The sequence below is a fragment of the Haemorhous mexicanus genome, chromosome 1 (assembly GCF_027477595.1).
Source record: "Haemorhous mexicanus isolate bHaeMex1 chromosome 1, bHaeMex1.pri, whole genome shotgun sequence".
NCBI lineage: Eukaryota > Metazoa > Chordata > Aves > Passeriformes > Fringillidae > Haemorhous > Haemorhous mexicanus.
The window spans coordinates 159029581-159052994 of record NC_082341.1 but is presented as its reverse complement, the minus strand read 5'-3'; the positions used below and the strand labels follow the sequence as shown (position 1 = coordinate 159052994).

At 65.0% G+C, this 23414-nt stretch overlaps 1 protein-coding gene across 2 annotated transcripts in view; it reads right to left on the bottom strand.

Annotated features, from left to right (window-relative positions):
* NRBP2 (nuclear receptor binding protein 2) overlaps window positions 1-23414 on the bottom strand; it is a 51561-nt gene that overhangs the window by 11317 nt on the left and 16830 nt on the right. For both annotated transcript variants that reach the window (XM_059869115.1, XM_059869123.1), the window contains exons 2-11: window positions 12536-12658; window positions 11134-11235; window positions 10369-10458; window positions 9048-9088; window positions 8739-8833; window positions 7826-7849; window positions 7116-7199; window positions 4057-4112; window positions 3252-3347; window positions 2191-2323 (exon numbers count right to left, since the gene is read on the bottom strand). In XM_059869115.1, the coding sequence (XP_059725098.1) occupies window positions 2191-2323; window positions 3252-3347; window positions 4057-4112; window positions 7116-7199; window positions 7826-7849; window positions 8739-8833; window positions 9048-9088; window positions 10369-10458; window positions 11134-11235; window positions 12536-12658 (844 nt within the window). The remainder of the gene's footprint in view (window positions 1-2190; window positions 2324-3251; window positions 3348-4056; window positions 4113-7115; window positions 7200-7825; window positions 7850-8738; window positions 8834-9047; window positions 9089-10368; window positions 10459-11133; window positions 11236-12535; window positions 12659-23414) is intronic.

The following is a 23414-nucleotide window of genomic DNA, read 5'->3' as shown; positions in this document are numbered from 1 at the left end:
CCTGGCTCTGCTCTCCATCCTGACCATTCCCAGCTCTCCAGCCTGGCTCTCCTCTCCCTCCTGACCATTCCCAGCTCTCCAGCCTGGCTCTGCTCTCCCTCCTGACCATTCCCAGCTCTCCAGCCTATCTCTGCTCTCCCTCCTGACCATTCCCAGCTCTCCACCCTGGCTCTGCTCTCCCTCCTGACCATTCCCAGCTCTCCACCCTGGCTCTGTTCTCCATCCTGACCATTCCCAGCTCTCCTGCCTGGCTCTGCTCTCCCTCCTGACCATTCCCAGCTCTCCACCCTGGCTCTGCTCTCCCTCCTGACCATTCCCAGCTCTCCAGCCTGGCTCTCCCCTCCATCCTGACCATTCCCAGCTCTCCAGCCTGGCTCTGCTCTCCCTCCTGACCATTCCCAGCTCTCCACCCTGGCTCTGTTCTCCCTCCTGACCATTCCCAGCTCTCCAGCCTATCTCTGCTCTCCATCCTGACCATTCCCAGCTCTCCTGCCTGGCTCTCCCCTCCATCCTGACCATTCCCAGCTCTCCAGCCTGGCTCTCCCCTCCATCCTGACCATTCCCAGCTCTCCAGCCTGGCTCTGCTCTCCCTCCTGACCATTCCCAGCTCTCCAGCCTGGCTCTGCTCTCCATCCTGACCATTCCCAGCTCTCCACCCTGGCTCTGCTCTCCCTCCTGACCATTCCCAGCTCTCCACCCTGGCTCTGCTCTCCCTCCTGACCATTCCCAGCTCTCCACCCTGGCTCTGCTCTCCCTCCTGACCATTCCCAGCTCTCCACCCTGGCTCTGCTCTCCATCCTGACCATTCCCAGCTCTCCTGCCTGGCTCTCCTCTCCCTCCTGACCATTCCAGCTCTCCACCCTGGCTCTGTTCTCCATCCTGACCATTCCCAGCCCTCCTGCCTGGCTCTGCTCTCCATCCTGACCATTCCCAGCTCTCCTGCCTGGCTCTGTTCTCCATCCTGACCATTCCCAGCCCTCCTGCCTGGCTCTGCTCTCCATCCTGACCATTCCCAGCTCTCCTGCCTGGCTCTGCTCTCCCTCCTGACCATTCCCACCTCTCCTGCCTGGCTCTGCTCTCCCTCCTGACCATTCCCAGCTCTCCACCCTGGCTCTGCTCTCCCTCCTGACCATTCCCAGCTCTCCACCCTGGCTCTCCCCTCCCTCCTGACCATTCCCAGCTCTCCAGCCTGGCTCTGCTCTCCCTCCTGACCATTCCCAGCTCTCCACCCTGGCTCTGCTCTCCATCCTGACCATTCCCAGCTCTCCAGCCTGGCTCTCCCCTCCATCCTGACCATTCCCAGCTCTCCAGCCTGGCTCTGCTCTCCCTCCTGACCATTCCCAGCTCTCCAGCCTGGCTCTGCTCTCCATCCTGACCATTCCCAGCTCTCCACCCTGGCTCTGCTCTCCCTCCTGACCATTCCCAGCTCTCCACCCTGGCTCTGCTCTCCCTCCTGACCATTCCCAGCTCTCCACCCTGGCTCTGCTCTCCCTCCTGACCATTCCCAGCTCTCCACCCTGGCTCTGCTCTCCATCCTGACCATTCCCAGCTCTCCTGCCTGGCTCTCCTCTCCCTCCTGACCATTCCAGCTCTCCACCCTGGCTCTGTTCTCCATCCTGACCATTCCCAGCCCTCCTGCCTGGCTCTGCTCTCCATCCTGACCATTCCCAGCTCTCCTGCCTGGCTCTGTTCTCCATCCTGACCATTCCCAGCCCTCCTGCCTGGCTCTGCTCTCCATCCTGACCATTCCCAGCTCTCCTGCCTGGCTCTGCTCTCCCTCCTGACCATTCCCACCTCTCCTGCCTGGCTCTGCTCTCCCTCCTGACCATTCCCAGCTCTCCACCCTGGCTCTGCTCTCCCTCCTGACCATTCCCAGCTCTCCACCCTGGCTCTCCCCTCCCTCCTGACCATTCCCAGCTCTCCAGCCTGGCTCTGCTCTCCCTCCTGACCATTCCCAGCTCTCCACCCTGGCTCTGCTCTCCATCCTGACCATTCCCAGCTCTCCAGCCTGGCTCTGCTCTCCATCCTGACCATTCCCAGCTCTCCAGCCTGGCTCTGCTCTCCCTCCTGACCATTCCCAGCTCTCCTGCCTGGCTCTGCTCTCCATCCTGACCATTCCCAGCTCTCCAGCCTGGCTCTCCCCTCCCTCCTGCCCATTCCCAGCTCTCCCAGTCCAGCTCCCAGGCTCACACTGGTGGTTGATGAAGCAGTGGGCTGCCAGCAGCTTCAGCGAGTGCACCTCGAAGAGCACGCGGTGGAACAGGAGGCTGTTGGCGCTGGGGCGCCTCTCGGGGTTCAGGGTCAGGCAGGACAGGATGAACTCCTGGGGCAGAGCAGGGCCACGGGCTGCAGCAGGGCTGGACGATCCCCTGCTGCTCCCACGGGAATCCTGGGATCCCTGGGACACAGCTCCCAGCCCCTGGGGCTCCCCCCGTGCCCCATCCCCGCCCCGTCCCCAGCCCAGAGCTCTGAGTGCCCCAAGCCCCCCTTGGACACTCCAGGGATGGGCTCTCCACAGCTCCCTGGGCAGCTCCAATCCCTGACCCCTCCTTTCCAGGGGGAAATTCCTGCTGTGCCCCCCTGAGCTCCCCTGGCCCAGCCTGGGGCCGTTCCCTCTCCTCCAGTCCCTGTTCCCTGGGATCAGATCCCAAATCCCCCTGGCTGTGCCCCCCTGGCAGGAGCCCCCCTGATCCCCCTTTGCTCCAGGCTGAGCCCCCTCCCAGCTGCCCCTCCCTGCCCTGGACACCCTCCAGCCCCTCACTGTCCTCCCTGGGGACCCCAGACCTGCCCCAGGCCCTGCCCTGGCAGTGCCAGCACAGGGGGCACTGCCCAGGCCTGGCTGTGATCCCATGTCCCAGCAAAGAGACCCAAAGGGAGCAGGAGCCCCAGGACACGCAGGGACAACGGGAGGGACAGCAGGGACAGGGTGGGGACACCCAGGGACAGGGCCAGAGCCCACCTGCACCCACTGGGAGCTGGCAGGACGGGATTTGCACCCAGGAGGGAGAGATGGGGATGGGATTGTCCCCAAGGGTGACACAGGGCAGGGACTGTCCCAAAGGTGACAGAGGACAGGGATTGTCCCCAAGGGTGACCCAGGACAGGGACTGTCCCCAGGGGTGACAGAGGACAGGGATTGTCCCCAGGGGTGACACAGGACAGGGATTGTCCCCAAGAGTGACACAGGGCAGGGACTGTCCCCAAGGGTGACCCAGGACAGGGGCTGTCCCCTCGGGTCCCCGTGCCCTCACCCTCATGTTGGGGTCATCCAGGGAGTGCCGGGCCCGTGCGATCGCCTCCTCCGACACCCGCGTGTCCCCGTTGGTCTGGATCTCCAGCACGGCCATCTGCAGGGACAGGGACAGGCTGGGGGGCTTCCAGGGACAGGGACAGGCTGGGGGGGCTTCCAGGGACAGGGACAGGGACAGGCTGGGGGGCTTCCAGGGACAGGGACAGGCTGGGGGGCTTCCAGGGACAGGGACAGGGACAGGCTGGGGGGCTTCCAGGGACAGGGACAGGGACAGGCTGGAGGGCTTCCAGGGACAGGGACAGGGACACAGCCAGTCCATGGGGGTTCCAGGGACAGGGACATGGGACACAGCCAGGACCAGGCAGGGACAGGGGACACGGACAGTCTAGGGGGGTTCCCAGGGACAGCACAGGGACAGGGACATGGCCAGGACCGGGCAGGGACAGGGACATGGCCAGTGCATGGGGGCTTCCAGGGACAGCCCTGGACCAGACAGGGGACAGCTGGGACAGCACAGGGATAGGGGACACAGCCAGTCCATGGGGGCTTCCAGGGGACAGGGACAAGGCCAGTCTGTGGGGGTGCCAGGGACAGGGCAGAGACAGGGGACAGGGGCAGTCTGGGGGGGCTTCCAGGGGACAGCACAGGGACAGGGGACAGCCCAGGACCAGGCAGGGACAGGGGACAGCCTGGGACAGGGCAGGGACAGGGGACAGCCCCAGGTAGGGCAGGGACAGGGGACAGCCCGAGCCGGTGACACCTCCCGACAGGGTCCCAGGGTGCCCAGGCTCCGCCCCTTCCCGCACCTCCAGCGCGCACATCCCGAAGGAGAAGATGTCCACGGCCGTGCCGTCTGCCTGCTCTGGGGCAGGAGAGGGACATGGGGCAGAGCCTCAGGGCTGGAGCACCGGGACAGCCCACCTGGACAGCCCCACCTGGACAGCCCCACCTGGACAGCCCCACCTGGACAGCCCCACCTGGACAGCCCCTGGACAGCCCCACCTGGACAGCCCACCTGGACAGCCCCACCTGGACAGCCCCACCTGGACAGCCCCACCTGGACAGCCCACCTGGGCACCCCCACCTGGACAGCCCACCTGGACAGCCCCACCTGGACAGCCCCACCTGGCACCCTCACCTGGCACCCCCACCTGGACAGCCCCACCTGGACAGCCCCTGGACAGCCCCACCTGGCACCCTCACCTGGCACCCCCACCTGGACAGCCCCACCTGGACAGCCCACCTGGACAGCCCACCTGGGCACCCCCACCTGGACAGCCCCACCTGGACAGCCCCACCTGGCACCCCCACCTGGGCACCCCCACCTGGACAGCCCCACCTGGACAGCCCACCTGGACAGCCCCACCTGGACAGCCCCACCTGGACAGCCCCACCTGGACAGCCCCACCTGGCACCCCCACCTGGACAGCCCCTGGACAGCCCCACCTGGGCACCCCCACCTGGACAGCCCCACCTGGACACCCCCTGGACAGCCCCACCTGGCACCCTCACCTGGCACCCCCACCTGGACAGCCCCACCTGGACAGCCCCACCTGGGCACCCCCACCTGGACAGCCCACCTGGACAGCCCCACCTGGACAGCCCCACCTGGACAGCCCCACCTGGACAGCCCCACCTGGACAGCCCCACCTGGACAGCCCCACCTGGACAGCCCACCTGGACAGCCCCACCTGGACAGCCCCACCTGGACAGCCCCACCTGGACAGCCCCTGGACAGCCCCCACCTGGGCAGCCCCACCTGGGCAGCCTCACCTGGGCACCCCCACCTGGACAGCCCCACCTGGACACCCCCTGGACAGCCCCACCTGGCACCCTCACCTGGCACCCCCACCTGGACAGCCCCACCTGGACAGCCCCACCTGGACAGCCCCACCTGGACAGCCCACCTGGGCACCCCCACCTGGACAGCCCCACCTGGACAGCCCCACCTGGCACCCCCACCTGGGCACCCCCACCTGGACAGCCCCACCTGGACAGCCCACCTGGACAGCCCCACCTGGACAGCCCCACCTGGACAGCCCCACCTGCCACCCCCACCTGGACAGCCCCTGGACAGCCCCACCTGGGCACCCCCACCTGGACAGCCCCACCTGGACACCCCCTGGACAGCCCCACCTGGCACCCTCACCTGGCACCCCCACCTGGACAGCCCCACCTGGACAGCCCCACCTGGGCACCCCCACCTGGACAGCCCCACCTGGACAGCCCACCTGGACAGCCCCACCTGGACAGCCCCTGGACAGCCCCACCTGGGCAGCCCCACCTGGGCAGCCTCACCTGGGCACCCCCACCTGGACAGCCCCACCTGGACACCCCCTGGACAGCCCCACCTGGCACCCTCACCTGGCACCCCCACCTGGACAGCCCCACCTGGACAGCCCCATCTGGGCACCCCCACCTAGACAGCCCACCTGGACAGCCCCACCTGGACAGCCCCTGGACAGCCCCACCTGGGCAGCCCCACCTGGCACCCCCACCTGGACAGCCCCACCTGGACAGCCCCACCTGGACAGCCCCACCTGGGCAGCCCCACCTGGACAGCCCCTGGACAGCCCCTGGACAGCCCCACCTGGACAGCCCCACCTGGACAGCCCCACCTGGACAGCCCACCTGGACAGCCCCTGGACAGCCCCACCTGGACAGCCCACCTGGACAGCCCCACCTGGACAGCCCCACCTGGACAGCCCCACCTGGACAGCCCACCTGGACAGCCCCTGGACAGCCCCACCTGGACAGCCCCACCTGGCACCCCCCACCTGGACAGCCCCACCTGGCACCCCCACCTGGACAGCCCCAGAACCCCCCACAGCATCACCGTGGATACACACCCCTGCCCTCACCTGTTCTTACAGGTTCCTACCTGCCCTCACCTGTTCCCACCTGTTCTCACCTGTGTCTCCTCCCCTGCCGTGCAGCCCTGTTCCCGTTCCCATTCCCATTCCCAATCCCATTCCTGTTCCCTGTTCCCATTCCACATTCCCATTTACGTTCCCGTTCCCATTTTCCCATTCCCATTTTCCCATTCCCCATTCCCCATTCCCAATCCCCATTCCTGTGCCCCGTTCCCCTTCCCATTCCCCATTCCCATTCCCACTCCCCATTCCCATCCCCATTTCCCATTCCCCATTCCCATTCCCACTCCCCATTCCCATCCCCATTTCCCATTCCCCATTCCCCATCCCCATCCCCATTCCCGTGCCCCGTTCCCCTTCCCATTCCCCATTCCCATCCCCATTCCCATTCCTGTTCCTGTTCCTGTCTCCATTCCCTGGTCCCGTTCCCCATCCCCATTCCCATTCCCCATTCCCATTCCCGTTCCTGTGTCCCGCGTCCCGTGTCCCGTCCCCGTGTCCGGTTCCCGTTCCCAATCCCATTCCTGTTCCCATACCCCATCCCCATTCCCATTCCCGTCCCCATTCCCCATTCCCATCCCCATTCCCATTTCCTGTTCCTGTTCCTGTCCCCATTCCCTGGTCCCATTCCCCATCCCCATCCCCATTCCCCGGTCCCGTTCCCGTTCCCTTGTCCTGTTCCCCATTCCCCATTCCCATTCCTGTCCCCATTCCCTGTGTCCCGTGTCCCGTCCCTGTGTCCCGTCCCCATGTCCCGTGTCCCGTCCCCGTGTCCCGTCCCCGTCCCCGTGTCCCGTGTCCTGTCCCCGTGTCCCATTCCCTGTGTCCCATTCCCTGTGTCCCGTCTCCATCCCTGTGTCCATCCCCGTGTCCCGTCCCCGTGTCCCATTCCCTGTGTCCCATTCCCTGTGTCCCGTGTCCATCCCCGTGTCCGTCCCCGTGTCTCGTGTCCGTCCCCATGTCCCGTGTCCCGTCCCCGTGTCCCCACTCACGGCCGTATTCCGGCGGGAAGAAGTGCAGGTTCCGCAGCTCCTCGCGCTCGATCCTCATGGGGCTGCGCAGATCGTCCGGGAGCGCTGCGGACGGGGGGCTCTGAGGGGGCTGCGAGCCCGCCCTGACAGTGCCCACCCTGAGAGTGCCCACCCTGAGAGTGCCCACCCTGACAGCGCCCACCCTGACAGCGCCCACCTGTGGGGTCTGTGTGTGCCCACCCTGAGAGTGCCCACCCTGAGAGTGCCCACCCTGACAGCGCCCACCTGTGGGGTCTGTGTGTGTCCACCCTAACAGTGCCCACCCTGACAGTGCCCACCCTGACAGTGCCCACCTGGGACAGTGCTCACCTGGGACAGTGCCCACCCTGAGAGTGCCCACCCGTGGGGTCTGCGTGTGCCCACTCTGACAGTGCCCACCCTGAGAGTGCCCACCTGGGACAGTGCTCACCTGGGACAGTGCCCACCCTGAGAGTGCCCACCCGTGGGGTCTGTGTGTGCCCACTCTGACAGTGCCCACCCTGAGAGTGCCCACCCAGGACAGTGCCCACCCCTGAGAATGTGCCCCCCTGTGGGGTCTAAGAGTGCCCACCCCTGGTGTCTCTGTGTGTGCCCACCCGTGGCGTCTCAGGGGGGATCTGTGCCCTGTGCCCCCGTGGGTCTGGGGGCTGGGGGGTGGTCCCCAGGGCAGGGGGTGGCCGAGGGTCACTCACCGTTGGCAAACACCCGGTGCCAAACTGCCAAGGAGGGCATCGGGAGGGCAGGGGAAGGAAAGGGGACACCGAGGTTGGCACCCCAAAAAGGGACCCCGCAATTCTCGGGGCTCCTGCCTGCCCAGGACCCCCCCCAGACCCCATGAGACCCCTAAGACCCCCTTGGACCCCTCAGACCCCTTTGGATCCCTGAGGCCACTCAGACCCCCTCAGACCCCTTCGGACCCCCTTGGACCCCTCTGAACTCATGGGACCCCCTCGGACCTCCTGCGACCCCCTTGAACCCCATGGGACCCCCCCAAACCCCTGTGACCCCCTTGGACCCCTCAGACCCCTTTGGATCCCTGAGGCCACTCAGACCCCCCACACCCCTGTGACCCCCCCCAGCCCCTCCAGACCCCAGACCCCCCGAGACACCCCAGACCCCTGTGACTCCCCAGAACCCCCCAGTTCCCTGTGCCCCCCAGCCCCCCACAGCCCCCCGTGCCTCCCCAGACTCCTGTGCCCCCCAATGCCCCCCAGTCCCCTGTATCCCCCCAGACCCCTGTGCCCCCTGTACCCCCCCAGACCCCTGAACCCCCTGTACCCCCTGTGCCCCCCGTGCCTCCCCATGTCCCCCAGCCCCCCCAGACCCCTGAGCCCCCTGTACCTCCTGAGCTCCCCCAGCCCCCTGTGCCCCCCAGACCCCCAAACCCCCTGTGCCCCCCATGCCTCCCCAGACTCCTGTGCCCCCCCCATGCCCCCCAGCCCCCTGTGCCCCCAGCCCCCCCTGTACCCCCCCAGACCCCTGAACCCCCTGAATCCCCTGTACCCCCTGTGCCCCCCATGCCCCCCCATGTCCCCCAGCCCCCCCCAGACCCCTGAATCCCCTGTACCCCCTGTGCCCCCCAGCCCCCCGTGCCCCCAGCCCCACCGGAGCCGATCTTGACGAGCCCGTTGTGCTGGATGAACACGGTGTCGCTGGTCAGGTTCCCGTGGATGATGGGGGGCTGGCACGAGTGCAGGAAACTGGGGGGCACAGGGGGCATGGGGGACATGGGGGGTACGGGGGGGCATAGGGGGCATCGGGGGCATGGGGGGGCATGGGGGGGCACAAGGGACACAGGGGGCACAGGGGACATGGGGGGTATGGGGGGCACACAGGGGGCACACAGGGGGGCACAGCGTGTGCCAAGCTCTGCCCGCAGCCCCCGGGGCAGGGGCGGAGCCGCGGGAGCCTCACCTGAGAGCCGAGAGGATTTGGGTGCACCAGCGCTTCCAGGCCTGGGGACAGAGCGGGGACAGAGCTCAGTGAGGGGGGACAGGGATGGGGACAGGGACACAGTGGGGACAGAGCGGGGACAGAGCTCAGTGAGGGGGGACAGGGACAGGGCAGGGACACAGTGGGGACAGAGCAGGGACAGAGCTCAGTGAGGGGGGACAGGGAGGGGGACAGGGACACAGTGGGGACAGAGCGGGGACAGAGCTCAGTGAGGGGGGACAGGGACAGGGACACAGTGGGGACAGAGCAGGGACAGAGCTCAGTGAGGGGGGACAGGGACAGGGACAGGGACACAGTGGGGACAGAGCAGGGACAGAGCTCAGTGAGAGGGGACAGGGACAGGGACAGGGACAGGGACACAGTGGGGACAGAGTGGGGACAGAGCTCAGTGAGGGGGGACAGGGACAGGGACAGAGCAGGGACACAGTGGAGACAGGGCGGGGACAGAGCTCAGTGAGAGGGGACAGGGACAGGGACAGAGCAGGGACACAGTGGGGACAGAGCTCAGTGAGGGGGGACAGGGATGGGGACACAGTGGGGACAGAGCGGGGACAGAGCTCAGTGAGGGGGGACAGGGACAGGGACAGAGCAGGGACACAGTGGGGACAGAGCAGGGACAGAGCTCAGTGAGGGGGGACAGGGACAGGGACACAGTGGGGACAGCGCAGGGACAGAGCTCAGTGAGGGGGGACAGGGACAGGGACACAGTGGGGACAGGGCAGGGACAGAGCTCAGTGAGGAGGGACAGGGACAGGGGGACAGCGAGGACACAGCGGGGACAGAGCTCAGTGAGGGGGGACAGCAGGGACAGGGACAGAGCAGGGACAGAGCGGGGACAGAGCTCAGTGAGGGGGGACAGGGACAGGGACAGAGCAGGGACACAGTGGGGACAGAGCAGGGACAGAGCTCAGTGAGGGGGGACAGGGACAGGGACATCCCCTGAGCTCTGCCATGCTCAGGTCCATTCCCAGTGAGAAGGACATTCCTGTGTGCCCTGTCACAGCCCCTGTGCCCTGCCACCCCTCCCCAGGGACAGGGACAGAGCGGGGACAGAGCTCTGTCAGAGTGGGGACAGGGACAGGGACACTGTCTGTGCCCTGCCACCCCTCCCCAGGGACAGGGACAGAGTGGGGACAGGGACGGGGACAGGGACAGGGACACCCCCTGTGCCCTGCCACCCTCCCAGGGACAGGGACAAGGACATCCCCCTGTGCCCTGCCACCCTCCCAGGGACAGGGACAGGGACAGGGACCCCCAGGGGCCGCGGTGCCCCCCGGCCCACCCGGGCGTTCATGGCCTTGTGGTTCTTCTTGGTCTTCTTCAGGAACTGCTTGAGGCTCCCCGAGGACACGTACTCCGTGATGAAGATCACCTGCACAGGTGGGCACGGGGGCTCAGCTCCCCCAGGGGGGGCCACACCCACCCCAGACCCCCCAGTGCCCCCAGTGCCCCCCCAGAGGGGTCCAGACCCACCCCAGACCCCCCAGTGCCCACCCAGAGGGGTCCAGACCCACCCCAGACCCCCCAGTGCCCACCCAGAGGGGTCCAGACCCACCCCAGACCCCCCAGTGCCCCCCCAGAGGGGGCCCACACCCACCCCAGACACCCCAGTGCCCACCCAGAGGGGTCCAGACCCACCCCAGACCCCCCCAGTGCCCCCCCCAGAGGGGTCCAGGTCCCCCCCAGCCCCCCCCAGACCCACCCTGAGCCCCCCAGCCCCCCCCCCCAGTGCCCCCCAGGGCCCCCCCAGAGTGGAAGGGAGGCTGAGGGGCAGGGCTGGGACCCCCCCAGACCCCCCAGAGCCTCCCAGACCCCCAGACCCCCCCAGACCCCCACAGTGCCCCCCCAGAGCCTCCCCCCAGACCCCCTCAGAGGGGTCCCAGCCCCCTCCCTAGAGCCCCCCCCAGAGCGTCCCAGACCCCCAGAGCACCCACCCAGGCCTCTCTCCGAGCCCGAGCCCCCCAAGCCCCCTCCCAGCCCCCCCAGCCCCCCTCCCAGCCCCCTCCCAGCCCCCCCAGCCCCCTCCCAGCCCCCCTCCCAGCCCTACCCGGGCCTTGCAGTCCCGGACGTCCAGCCAGTACTTGTGCAGTTTGACGATGTTGGGGTGATCCACCAGCACCAGCTGCTCAAACATGGTCTGGATCTTCTCCTGCGGCGGGGGCACAGGTGAGGGGCACAGGTGAGGAGGGCACAGGTGAGGGGCACAGGGCAGGGGCACAGGTGAGAGGGGCACAGGTGAGGGGCACAGGTGAGGGGCACAGGGCAGGGGCACAGGGCAGGGGGGCACAGGTGAGGGGGGCACAGGGCAGGGGCACAGGTGAGAGGGGCACAGGGCAGGGGGACAGGGCAGGGGGGAACAGGGCAAGGGGGAACAGGGCAAGGGGGCACAGGTGAGAGGGGCACAGGGCAGGGGGGGAACAGGTGAGGGGGGCACAAGTGAGGGGGGCACGGGTGAGGGGGGCACAGGTGAGGGGAGGAACAGTTGAGGGGGGGAACAGGTGAGGGGGCACAGGTGAGAGGGGCACGGGTGAGAGGGGCACGGGTGAGAGGGGCACAGGGCAGGGGGGCACAGGGCAGGGGCTGGAACAGGTGAGGAGCTGGCACAGGTGACGGGCACAGGGCACAGGTGAGGGGCTGGCACAGGTGAGGGGCACAGGGCACAGGTGAGGAGCTGGCACAGGTGAGAGGCTGGCACAGGGCACAGGTGAGGGGGGCAGGGCACAGGTGAGGGGCTGGCACAGGTGAGGGGCTGGCACAGGTGAGGGGCATATGGCACAGGTAAGGGGCACTGGTGAGGGGCTGGCACGGAGCAGGACAGGTGAGGTGGAAGATGCTGGCATGGGAAGATGCTGGCATGGGAAGATAGGTGAAGAAGAGGAAGATCCTGGCACGGGGCAGGACAGGTGAGGTGGGAGCTCCTGGCACACAGAAGGTGCTGGGATGGCACAGGACAGGTGAGGTGCCAGGATGGGGCAGGACAGGTGAGGAGGGAACTCCTGGGGGCACAGGGCACAGGTGAGGGGCTGGCATAGGCAGGACAGGTGAGGTGGAAGCTCCTGGGATGGGCAGGACAGGTGAGGTGCCAGGATGGCACAGGACAGGTGAGGAGGCAGCTCCTGGCACCCAGAAGGTGCTGGGATGGCACAGGACAGGTGAGGTGCCAGGATGGCACAGGACAGGTGAGGAGGCAGCTCCTGGCACACAGAAGCTCCTGGCACGGGCAGGGCACCCTGAGCTCTGGGGATGCCCAAAGACGGCTCTGGGGTCTCTGGGAGGGAGCAGCCGAGGAGGGACCCGTGCCAGGGGGAGAGCCCTGCCAGGCTGTGCCAGGCTGTGCCAGGCCATGCCAGGCCGTGCCAGGCCATGCCAGGCTGTGCCATGCCGTGCCAGCCTGTGCCATGCCATGCCAAGCCGTTCCAGGCCGTGCCCCCGGCAGGTCGGGCTCTCACCTCGTGAGCTTTGAAGGCTTTCCTGTCGGTGAAGAGCAGCTCGTTCCACACCACCTCCACGCCCTCCTCGGTGTCCATGGCCAGGAAGGTGCTCTGGATGCCAGGCATGTTCCCCTGGTTCACCTGGGCACAGGGGGGTTCAGGGCAGGCTGGCACCGCCTGCTGCGCGGGCACCCCCCAAAAAATCCCTTTTCTCTTCTCTTTGGGCCATCCCGGCCTGGGCAGGGACAGCCCCCAAACATTCCCCTCTGCTTTTCCCTTTGGGCCAGGAACGGCCCTCCCACCTGAGCAGGCACACCTGAGCAGTTGGTGCACAGCCCCACCTCCAGCCAGGTGCTTCTGGGCACCCAGAGGGGGTCTGAGCCCAGGAACCCCTGCTCTGGGAGGGGCACTGTGAGCAGGGCTCACTGCACAGCAAGTGCACAAATAAATACATAAAAATGTAAATAAACACATAAAAAATTAAAAATGAACAGCAGGAACCCCTGCTCTGGGAGGTCACTGTGAGCAGGGCTCACTGCACAGCAAATGCACAAATAAACACATAAATAAATACATAAAAAAATAAAAATGAACAGCAGGAACAGGAATCCCCTGCTCTGGGAGGGGCACTGTGAGCAGGGCTCACTGCAGCCACCCCTGTGCATAGCAAATGCACAAATAAATACATAAATAAATACACAAAAATAATAAATGAACAGCAGGAACAGGAACCCCTGCAGCCACCTCCGTGTCACTGTGAGTGCTCCCAGTCACTGACACCGACACCTCACACAGTAAATGAATACATAAATTCATCAAAAATCATAAATAGACCAGTGGGAACCCCCTGCAATCACCCCCGTGTCACCGACAGAGCACTGAGTGCTCCCAGAATCACTGACACCGACACCTCCCACAGCACATGCACAAATAAATACACAAAGAAATTAATTAAAAATCATAAATGAACCAGTGGGAACCCCCTGCAATCACCTCTGTGTCACTGGCAGAGCACTGAGTGCTCCCAGAATCACTGACACTGACACCTCCCACAGCACATGCACAAATAAATACACAAAGAAATACACAAAAATAATAAATGGACCAGCAGGAACTGGTTTGGGAGGGGCACTGTGAGCAGGGCTCATTGCACAGACACCTCTGTGCACAGCAAATGCACAAATAAATTCATCAAAAATCATAAATGAACCAGTGGGAACCCCCTGCAATCACCCCCGTGTCACCGACAGAGCACTGAGTGCCCCCAGAATCACTGACTCCGACACCTCCCACAGCACATGCACAAATAAACACACAAATAAATACACAAAATACAATAAATGCGCCGCCCTGACCCCGATTCCTGCCCCGGAGCAGCGGGCTCTCCACGCCCTCACAGCCCTCCCTGCCACAGCCACAGCACTGGGGGAGAAGTGAAGCTTTGTGGGGGGAAGGTCCCTGGAGAGGCTCTGGCTGGGACTGGAGCTGGAGCCGATCTCCAGGCGCTGCTCTGGGCCAGGAGGCAGCAGAAGTGTCCAGAACATTCCTCTGGCTGTCCTGGAGGACTCCAGACCCTGGCAGGGGGCTCGGAGACCTGGGCACGGAGCCAAAACCACCTGTGCCTTCAATTTTAGCCCATGGAAACAATCACCAACTTTGTGTGAGGAGTTACACCCTCAAGAGTCTGAGTGGAACATTAGTGAATTTATCACAGGGCAAAAACGTAGAATTGGAAAAGTTTTTAGAATAAAGTTCAAAAAACAAAATAAAATTATCTAAGTGTGTTCTGTCTTTCTCCTTCGTGTCCTCCACCTTCTGCTGTGACAGTGACACTTTTGGATTGGTTTAGAGACAGACTAACATAGGTGACAGGTATTGGAAAATTACTGTAAATAAAGCACACGTAGTCTTTAGTAAAATAATAATAATAATAATAATAATAATAATAATAATAATAATGATGATGATAATGATGATGATATAACAGCGCCCTGAGGATGGCCGGTGTGCCATGAGCTGCCGTGCTGAACAAATCTCAGCAGGTCACAGAAGGACAATCTGTGAAACAAGAGCAAATAAACAACCTGGAGCTGGTCCTGAGCTGCCCTGCGGCTCCTCACAGGTGTGGCAGTCACTGTGACAGTCCTGTCCCCAGCCCTGCACACCTGTCCCCAGGCCACCCTCACCTGCATGGCCCAGGGAACATCAGGGCTGGGCAAAGCAGAGAAATTCAGGTGTGGGCAAAGCAAAGCCACCTGTCACCTGTGAGCATCCTGAGGAGCCCCAGCACCTGTCCCAGCCCTTCCCATCCCCAGGGGCCACAGATCCCCACTCCAGGACCCCGTGGGGGCAGCTCTGCAGGTGTGACCTCCTCAGGTGTGACCTCCACAGGTGTGACCTCCGCAGGTGTGACCTCTACAGGTGTCACCTCCACAGGTGTGACCTCCTCAGGTGTCACCTCCACAGGTGTGACCTCCACAGGTGTGACCTCTGCAGGTGTGACCTCTGCAGGTGTGACCTCCTCAGGTGTGGCCTCCACAGATGTGACCTCTGCAGGTGTGACCTCCACAAGTGTCACCTCCTCAGGTGTGACCTTTGCAGGTGTCACCTCCACAGGTGTGACCTCTACAGGTGTCATCTCTGCAGGTGAGACCTCTGGGGCTCATCCCATTCCTGGGATACATCCCACTGCTGGGGTTCTTCCCACTGCCTAGGTTTGGGGTTCGTCCCACCGCTGGGGTTCCTCCACTGCCCAGGTTTGGGGTTCATCCACTGCCCGGATTTGGGGTTCATCCACTGCCTGGGTTTGGGGTTCATCCACTGCTGGGGTTCATCCACTGCCCAGATTTGGGGTTCATCCACTGCCCAGATTTGGGGTTCATCCACTGCCCAGATTTGGGGTTCATCCACTGCCTGGGTTCGGGGCTGGTCTCCGCGGGGCTCGGGGCAGCCGTGGGCGCTCAGCGCCCCCAGCTCGTTGCAGAGCACGCCCCGGCAGTTCAGGGTTCGTGCTGCAGACACACAAAGCACTTCTGTTCCTCCTCCCGCCCGGCACAGGCTCCGCTCAGAGCCCGGCACGGACAGCGAGGGACGCGGCCACTGCCTTCCCAGTGCTCCCAGTGCTCCCAGTGCACAGCCAGAGTGGGAATCACAGAATCGTCTTGGAATCACAGCTTTGGGTTGGAGGGACCTTAAAGCCCATCTTGTCCTGGTCCCAGCTCCAAACAAGCTCCTTCCGAGCCTGAGGGGCATCCCGGTGCTCAGGGCTGGGGCAGGGGATCTGCAGGGATCCGGGATCTCAGCCCCATAGTGAGACCAGTGCTGGGATCTGCAGGGATCCGGGATCTCAGCCCCATAGTGAGACCAGTGCTGGGATCTGCAGGGATCCGGGATCTCAGCCCCATGGTGGGACCAGTGCTGGGATCTGTTGGGATCCGGGATCTTAGCCCCTCAGTGAGACCAGTGCCAGGATCTGCCGGGATCCAGGAGCTCAACCCCATGGTGGGACCAGTACTGGGATCTGCTGGGATCCGGGATCTCAGCCCCATAGTGAGACCAGTGCTGGGATCTGCAGGGATCCGGGATCTCAGCCCCATAGTGAGACCAGTGCCTGGATCTGCCAGGATCCAGGAGCTCAACCCCATGGTGGGACCAGAAGAATTGGGATCTGCCAGGATCTGGGATCTCAGACCCAGCATTGGGATGAACCCCAGCAGTGGGACCAGTACTGGGATCTGCTGGGATCCGGGATCTCAGCCCCATGGTGGGACCAGTGCCGGGATCTGCCAGGATCCAGGAGCTCAACCCCATGGTGGGACCATTACTGGGATCTGCTGGGATCCGGGATCTCAACCCGAGCAGTGGGACTGGCACTGGGATCTGCCAGGATCCAGGATCTCAGACCCAGCATTGGGATGAACCCCAGGAGTGGGATGAACCCCAGCAGTGGGACCAGTACTGGGATCTGCTGGGATCCGGGATCTCAACCCCAGCAGTGGGACCAGGGCCAGGATCTGCCGGGATCTGGGATCTTAGTCCCAGGGTGGGATGAACCCCAGGAGAGGGATGAGTCCCAGCAGTGGGACCAGTGGGATTTGTTGGGATCCAGGATCCCAGCCCCAGGAGCGGGATCAACCCCAGGAATGGGACCAGTGCTGGGATCTGCCGGGATCTCAGCCCCAGGAGTGGGATGAACCCCAGGAATACGGTGAACCCCAGCAGTGGGGTGAACCCCAGCAGTGGGATCAGTGCCGGGATCTTCCGGGATCCGGGATCTCAATCTCAGCAGTGGGACCAGTGCCAGGACCTGCTGGGATCCAGGAGGCTCCGGAACACATCGGGCCGGACCCTTCCCCGCTCCGTGCGGACACGAACGTGCTCCGCCTTTGTGCCGAGCGAGAACAGAGCTGATGGCCAGCAGCTGCTCCCACTCCGAGCTCGGCCCGGCCTCCATAAATAAATAAACGCGGCTTTTTCCGCACAGCCTGAACGGGACGAAAGGTGGCGGTGCAGGTCTCCTGGGTTTATGCCTGTGGTTCATCGCCCATGGTTCATCCCCCGTGGTTTATCCCCGTGGTTTATCCCCCATGGTTTATACCCCGTGGTTCACCCCTGTGATCTATCACCCGTGGTTTATCCCCACGGTTTATCCCCCGTGGTCTATCCGCCACGGTTCATCCCCTGTGGTTTATCCCTGTGGTTTATCCCCGTGGTCTATCCACCATGGTTTATCCCCGTGGTCTATCCACCATGGTTTATCCCCCGTGGTCTATCCGCCATGGTTTATTCCCCGTGGTCTATCCACCATGGTTTATCCCCGTGGTTTATCCCCATGGTTTATCCCCCGTGGTCTATCCGCCATGGTTTATTCCCCGTGGTTTATCCCCATGGTTTATCCCTGTGGTTTATCCCCATGGTTTATCCCCCGTGGTCTATCCGCCATGGTTTATCCCCCGTGGTTCATCCCCCGTGGTTTATCCCGCTCCCGGCACCTCCGTGCACCGCTCGGCGCCGCCCCGGGAGCGCTCTGCCGGCGCCCGGAGCGGCCGCTGGGGACGGGCAGGGCCGGTTTACCAAAGATCGGGTTGCAGCTTCCAAGCAATCGCTCCCTCCTGAGCCTTTCTCGTCAGTGAGCGCTGAGCCAGGCCCGGGAAAGGGCTCGGGACTGGGGGAGCAGCCGGGGATGGGGCTGAGCCAGGCCCGGGAACAGGCTCAGGGCTGGGGGAGCAGCCGGGGATGGGGCCGGGAATAACGGGGAGAGGGGCGTTTGCTCCCGTGGCTGGGACTGCGAGGTCCCTTCCCAGCCGAACCATTCCATGGTTCTCCCCTCACGGAGTGCAGAGATTATTCCAGCCCTTTGTGCCACCCTGGCATTTGGGATTTGGGGGACCCCAGGGCCTAGGGGTGAACACAGCGCGCCTGGAAAACCCCGGCGGAGGAAATGCCAGCCCGGGCTGTCCGTGCTGCTGTCCCGGGACATGGGGACACCCGGGAGTGTGTCCTGCTCCTGGTGGGACAGGGGGACACCCGGGAGTGTGTCCTGCTCCTGGTGGGACACGGGGACACCCGGGAGTGTGTCCTGCTCCTGGTGGGACACGGGGACACCCAGGAGCATGTCCTGCTCCTGGTGGGACAGGGGGACACCTGGGAGTGTGTCCTGCTCCTGGTGGGACACAGGGACACCTGGGAGTGTGTCTGGCTCCTGGTGGGACACAGGGACACCTGGGAGTGTGTCCTGCTCCTGGTGGGACACAGGGACACCTGGGAGTGTGTCTGGCTCCTGGCGGGACACGGGGACACCCAGGAGCATGTCCTGCTCCTGGTGGGACAGGGGGACACCCGGGAGTGTGTCTGGCTCCTGGTGGGACACAGGGACACCTGGGAGCGTGTCCCGCTCTTGGTGGGACACGGGGACACCCCGTGGGCAGCAGGGCAGGGGGAGCCCTTGTGGGGGCTGCTGGCCCTGGGCCACCTGTGCCCCCCAAGCCCCGTGTCCCCTGGGCCACCCGTGCCCCCCAAACCCCGTGTCCCCTGGGCCACCCGTGCCCCCTAAACCCCGTGTCCCCTGGGCCCCCCGTGCCCCCCAAGCCCCGTGTCCCCTGGGCCCCCCGTGCCCCCCAAGCCCCACGTCCCCCGGCCCTGACCGAGGCTGTCCCCGGCTGTGGCCCCAGGCAGGGCAGGGCGGCTGTTGCAACACAGAAACCGCTTCGGAAAACACGGGAAAGCACAAACGCCGAGCTGAGGGCGCCGGGGCCCCAGGCAGGGACACCTGAGCTGTGCCCTGCACGTCCCCAAGGGTCAGGGACAGGGAGTGGCAGCGCGGGCAGAGCCCGCGGGCCCCGGAGCTGAGGGGTCACCGACCCCCTGTGCCCAGGAAGGGGCTGTCACACCCCTGTCCCGGGCTGGGATCACACTCTGGGCTCCAGCTCCTGCTCTGGGGTCCCAGCTCCTGCTCCAGGGGCCCATCCAACACTGTCCCCAAGGGAAGGGGCTGTCACACACCCTGTCCCGGGCTGGGAGCACGCTCCAGGCTCCAACTCCTGCTCTGGGCTCCCAGCTCCTGCTCCAGGGCCCATCCAGAACCATCCCCAGGGAATGGGGGCTATCACACCCCTGTCCCGGGCAGGGAGCACACTCCAGGCTCCTGCTCTGGGCTCCCAGCTCCTGCTCCAGGGCCCATCCAACACTGTCCCCACGGAAAGGGCTGTCACACCCCTGTCCCGGGCTGGGAGCACACTCTGGGCTCCTGCTCCTGCTCCAGGGCCCATCCAACACTGTCCCCAGGGAAAGGGCTGTCACACGCCCTGTCCCGGGCTGGGAGCACACTCTGGGCTCCCAGCTCCTGCTCCAGGGCCCCATCCGACCCCAGAGGGGCACCTGCACCCTCTGTGCCCAGCGAGGGGACTGGCAGCAGCAGCAGCAGCAGCAGCCCGGGCCAGGACAGATGCTGTCCCTCAGTGGCAGTGGCTGTGCCCAGGGCTGGGGACAGCTCAGCCCCGCGGCGGTGCCAAGGAATGCGCGGTGCCAGACAAACCTGTTCTGTCCCTGCCATCCTGTTACACAACCAGCAGGTGAGGGCAGCGCAGCAGATGGAAAATATTTTGGTTCCAGTGAAGCATTTGATCCTGTCTGCCACCAGCCCTGTGCCCTGAGGAGCCCAGGGGGGCACAGGGGGCACAGGGGGGCACAGCCGTGTGCCCCTCGCAGGCACTGCTGGCCAGGTCCAGCCTGGGCCATGGGGAAGGAGCAGAGCTGGGGCAGAGAGCAGCAGGGCTGCCCAGCCACCCACGACAAGCACCTGAAGCAAAGTAGAAATTTTCCAGAGTAGAAATCTATTTTAAGTGAAATCTACATCTTTGAGTTAAATCTGTAACTTGCTGTCCAGTCTGACTGCTTGGTCTCTCAAAGAGCTTGTGCTTGAAAAGACTGCTTCAGCCGAAGGACAGGAGATAAGGGGGGAGAAAAGCAGACAAAGCAAAGCAACCTGACCCAGGAGCTCTTTCTGGCAAAGAAGAATTAGCAGCAAGTGCCACTCAAAATCAGTGGCATGAATATGTATGAACCCGCTGTGAAATTGCATACGTATGTATTTGAGAGAGAGAGAGAGGAAAAAAATCTGGAGTTCCCAGAGGTACACATGTCATTTTTAAAAAAAAGTTATTCCGACGTGTGTCCAGTGCTGTAATAAACATTCCAGCTTTAAAACTTCCACAAAAGCTGTGGAGTTTGTTTGCCTCTGCAAATCCACCCCAGTGCGTGGCTGTGCCCCAGGCCTGGGAGAGCGGGCAGGGAAACTGAGTCACGGACAGCCCAGCGGGGTGGGCAGTGCCAGGGCTGCCCCCCAGGGCAGGAGGGGCACCCAGGGCACCCAGCCCCTTTGCAGGAACTCTCCCTGTCACAGAACCATCACACTCTGGGGTGCTGTGGGTGGGAAGGGACTCAGAGGTGACCTCGGTTCACCCCTGCCATGGCAGGGACATCTCCCACCAGCCCTGTCCAGCCGGGCCTTGGGCACGGCCGGGGATGCAGGGGCAGCCACAGCTGCTCTGGGAATTCCATTGCAACACCCCAGCGCCCTCACAGGCAGGAATTCCTTCCAAATCCCATCCTGCTCCCATTGCAACACCCCAGCACCCTCACAGGCAGGAATTCCATCCCAAAATCTCATCCCAAATCCCATCCTGCTCCCATTGCAACACCCCAGCACCCTCACAGGCAGGAATTCCTTCCCAGATCCCATCCCAGTATCCAGCACTGCTCCCATTGCAACACCCCAGCGCCCTCACAGGCAGGAAATCCTTCCCAAATCCATCCCACCCCAATATCCAGCACTGCTGTCTGGCAGTGGGAAGCCCCTGCCCATTCCCAGGGGATTCCTGCTCGGCAGCCACAGCAGCCCAGGGGTCTCTGAGCAACCCCAGCAGACAGGGACGCTGCCCCCGACCCCAGCAGGACCCCAGGAGTGCCCCCGACCCCAGCAGGACCCCCTGAGCTGTCCCTGACCCCAGCAGGACCCCCGGAGTGCCCCTGACCCCAGCAGGACCCTGAGCTGTCCCTGACCCCAGCAGGACCCTGAGCTGTCCCCGACCCCACCAGGACCCCCTGAGCTGTCCCTGACCCCAGCAGGACCCTGAGCTGCCCCTGACCCCAGCAGGACCCCCTGAGCTGCCCCTGACCCCAGCAGGACCCCCTGAGCTGCCCCTGACCCCAGCAGGACCCTGGAGCTGCCCCTGACCCCAGCAGGACCCTGAGCTGTCCCTGACCCCAGCAGGACCCTGGAGCTGCACCTGACCCCAGCAGGACCCCCTGAGCTGTCCCTGACCCCAGCAGGACCCCGGGAGCTGTCCCTGACACCAGCAGGACCTCGGGAGCTGTCCCTGACCCCAGCAGGACCCCCTGGAACTGCCCCTGACCCCAGCAGGACCCTGAGCTGTCCCTGACCCCAGCAGGACCCCCTGAGCTGTCCCTGACCCCAGCAGGACCCCCTGGAGCTGTCCCTGACCCCAGCAGGACCCCTGGAGCTGCCCCTGACCCCAGCAGGACCCCGGGAGTGTCCCTGACCCCAGCAGGACCCTCGGAGCTGACCCTGACCCCAGCAGGACCCTGGAGTGTCCCTGACCCCAGCAGGACCCCTGGAGCTGCCCCTGACCCCAGCAGGACCCTGGAGTGTCCCTGACCCCAGCAGGACCCCGGAGTGCCCCTGACCCCAGCAGGACCCCCTGAGCTGTCCCTGACCCCAGCAGGACCCCCTGAGCTGTCCCTGACCCCAGCAGGACCCCAGGAGTGCCCCTGACCCCAGCAGGACCCTGAGCTGCCCCTGACCCCAGCAGGACCCCCTGAGCTGTCCCTGACCCCAGCAGGACCCCCTGAGCTGCCCCTGACCCCAGCAGGACCCCCTGAGCTGCCCCTGACCCCAGCAGGACCCCTGGAGCTGTCCCTGACCCCAGCAGGACCCCCTGAGCTGTCCCTGACCCCAGCAGGACCCCCTGAGCTGTCCCCGACCCCAGCAGGACCCCTGAGCTGCCCCTGACCCCAGCAGGACCCTGAGCTGTCCCTGACCCCAGCAGGACCCTGAGCTGCCCCTGACCCCAGCAGGACCCCGGGAGTGTCCCTGACCCCAGCAGGACCCGGAGCTGTCCCTGACCCCAGCAGGACCCCGGAGCTGCCCTGACCCCAGCAGGACCCCCTGGAGCTGTCCCTGACCCCAGCAGGACCCTGGAGCTACCCCCGACCCCAGCAGGACCCCGGAGCTGTCCCTGACCCCAGCAGGACCCTGAGCTGTCCCTGACCCCAGCAGGACCCCCGGAGCTGTCCCTGACCCCAGCAGGACCCCCTGGAGCTGCCCCTGCCCCCAGCAGGACCCTGAGCTGTCCCTGACCCCAGCAGGACCCTGGAGCTGTCCCTGACCCCAGCAGGACCCCCGGAGCTGTCCCTGACCCCAGCAGGACCCCCTGGAGCTGCCCCTGACCCCAGCAGGACCCCCCGGAGCTGTCCCTGACCCCAGCAGGACCCCCTGGAGCTGCCCCTGCCCCCAGCAGGACCCTGAGCTGTCCCTGACCCCAGCAGGACCCTGGAGCTGTCCCTGACCCCAGCAGGACCCTGAGCTGCCCCTGACCCCAGCAGGACCCTGAGCTGCCCCTGACCCCAGCAGGACCCCGAGCTGTCCTTGACCCCAGCAGGACCCCCTGAGCTGTCCCTGACCCCAGCAGGACCCCGGGAGCTGCCCCTGACCCCAGCAGGACCCCTGAGCTGCCCCTGACCCCAGCAGGACCCCGGGAGCTGTCCCTGCCCCTCCCAGGGCTGGCAGCCGCTGCTCCCCCCGTGCCCGCGGCTGCCCTCCCTGCTGCCCGCGAACACTGCCGGCCCTGTTCTCCGGGAAGGGGACACCCGAGTATTTTTCCACTGGCCCGAGCAGAGCCAGGGCAGCTCCTGCAGGGGCGGCAGCAGCAGCAGCAGCAGCAGGAGGAGGAGGAGGAGGAGGAGGAGGAGGAGGAGGTTTGGTGTTTCCTGCGAGCAGCCGCTCCCTGTCCACGCCTGCGGCCGGAGCCCGCAGCAATGTTTGCTTTACCCCCCAGCCCTGCATGGCCCGGGAGGGGACAGCAGCCTGGGAGGGGACAGCAGCCTGGGAGGGGACAGCAGCCTGGGGACACGGCAGCCCTGCCAGCCTGAGGAGGTGACTCCAGCCTGGGGTCACCCCAGCCAGCCCTGGGTGGGGACACCAGCCTGGGGACACCCCAACATTGCCAGTCTGAGAAGGTGACTCCAGCCTGGGGTCACCCCACCTCAGCACTGCCAGTCTGAGGAGGTGACACCAGCCTGGGGACACCCCAGCCAGCCCTGGGAGGGGACACCAGCCTGGGTCACCTCTGCACAGCCCCAGGAGGTGACACCAGCCTGG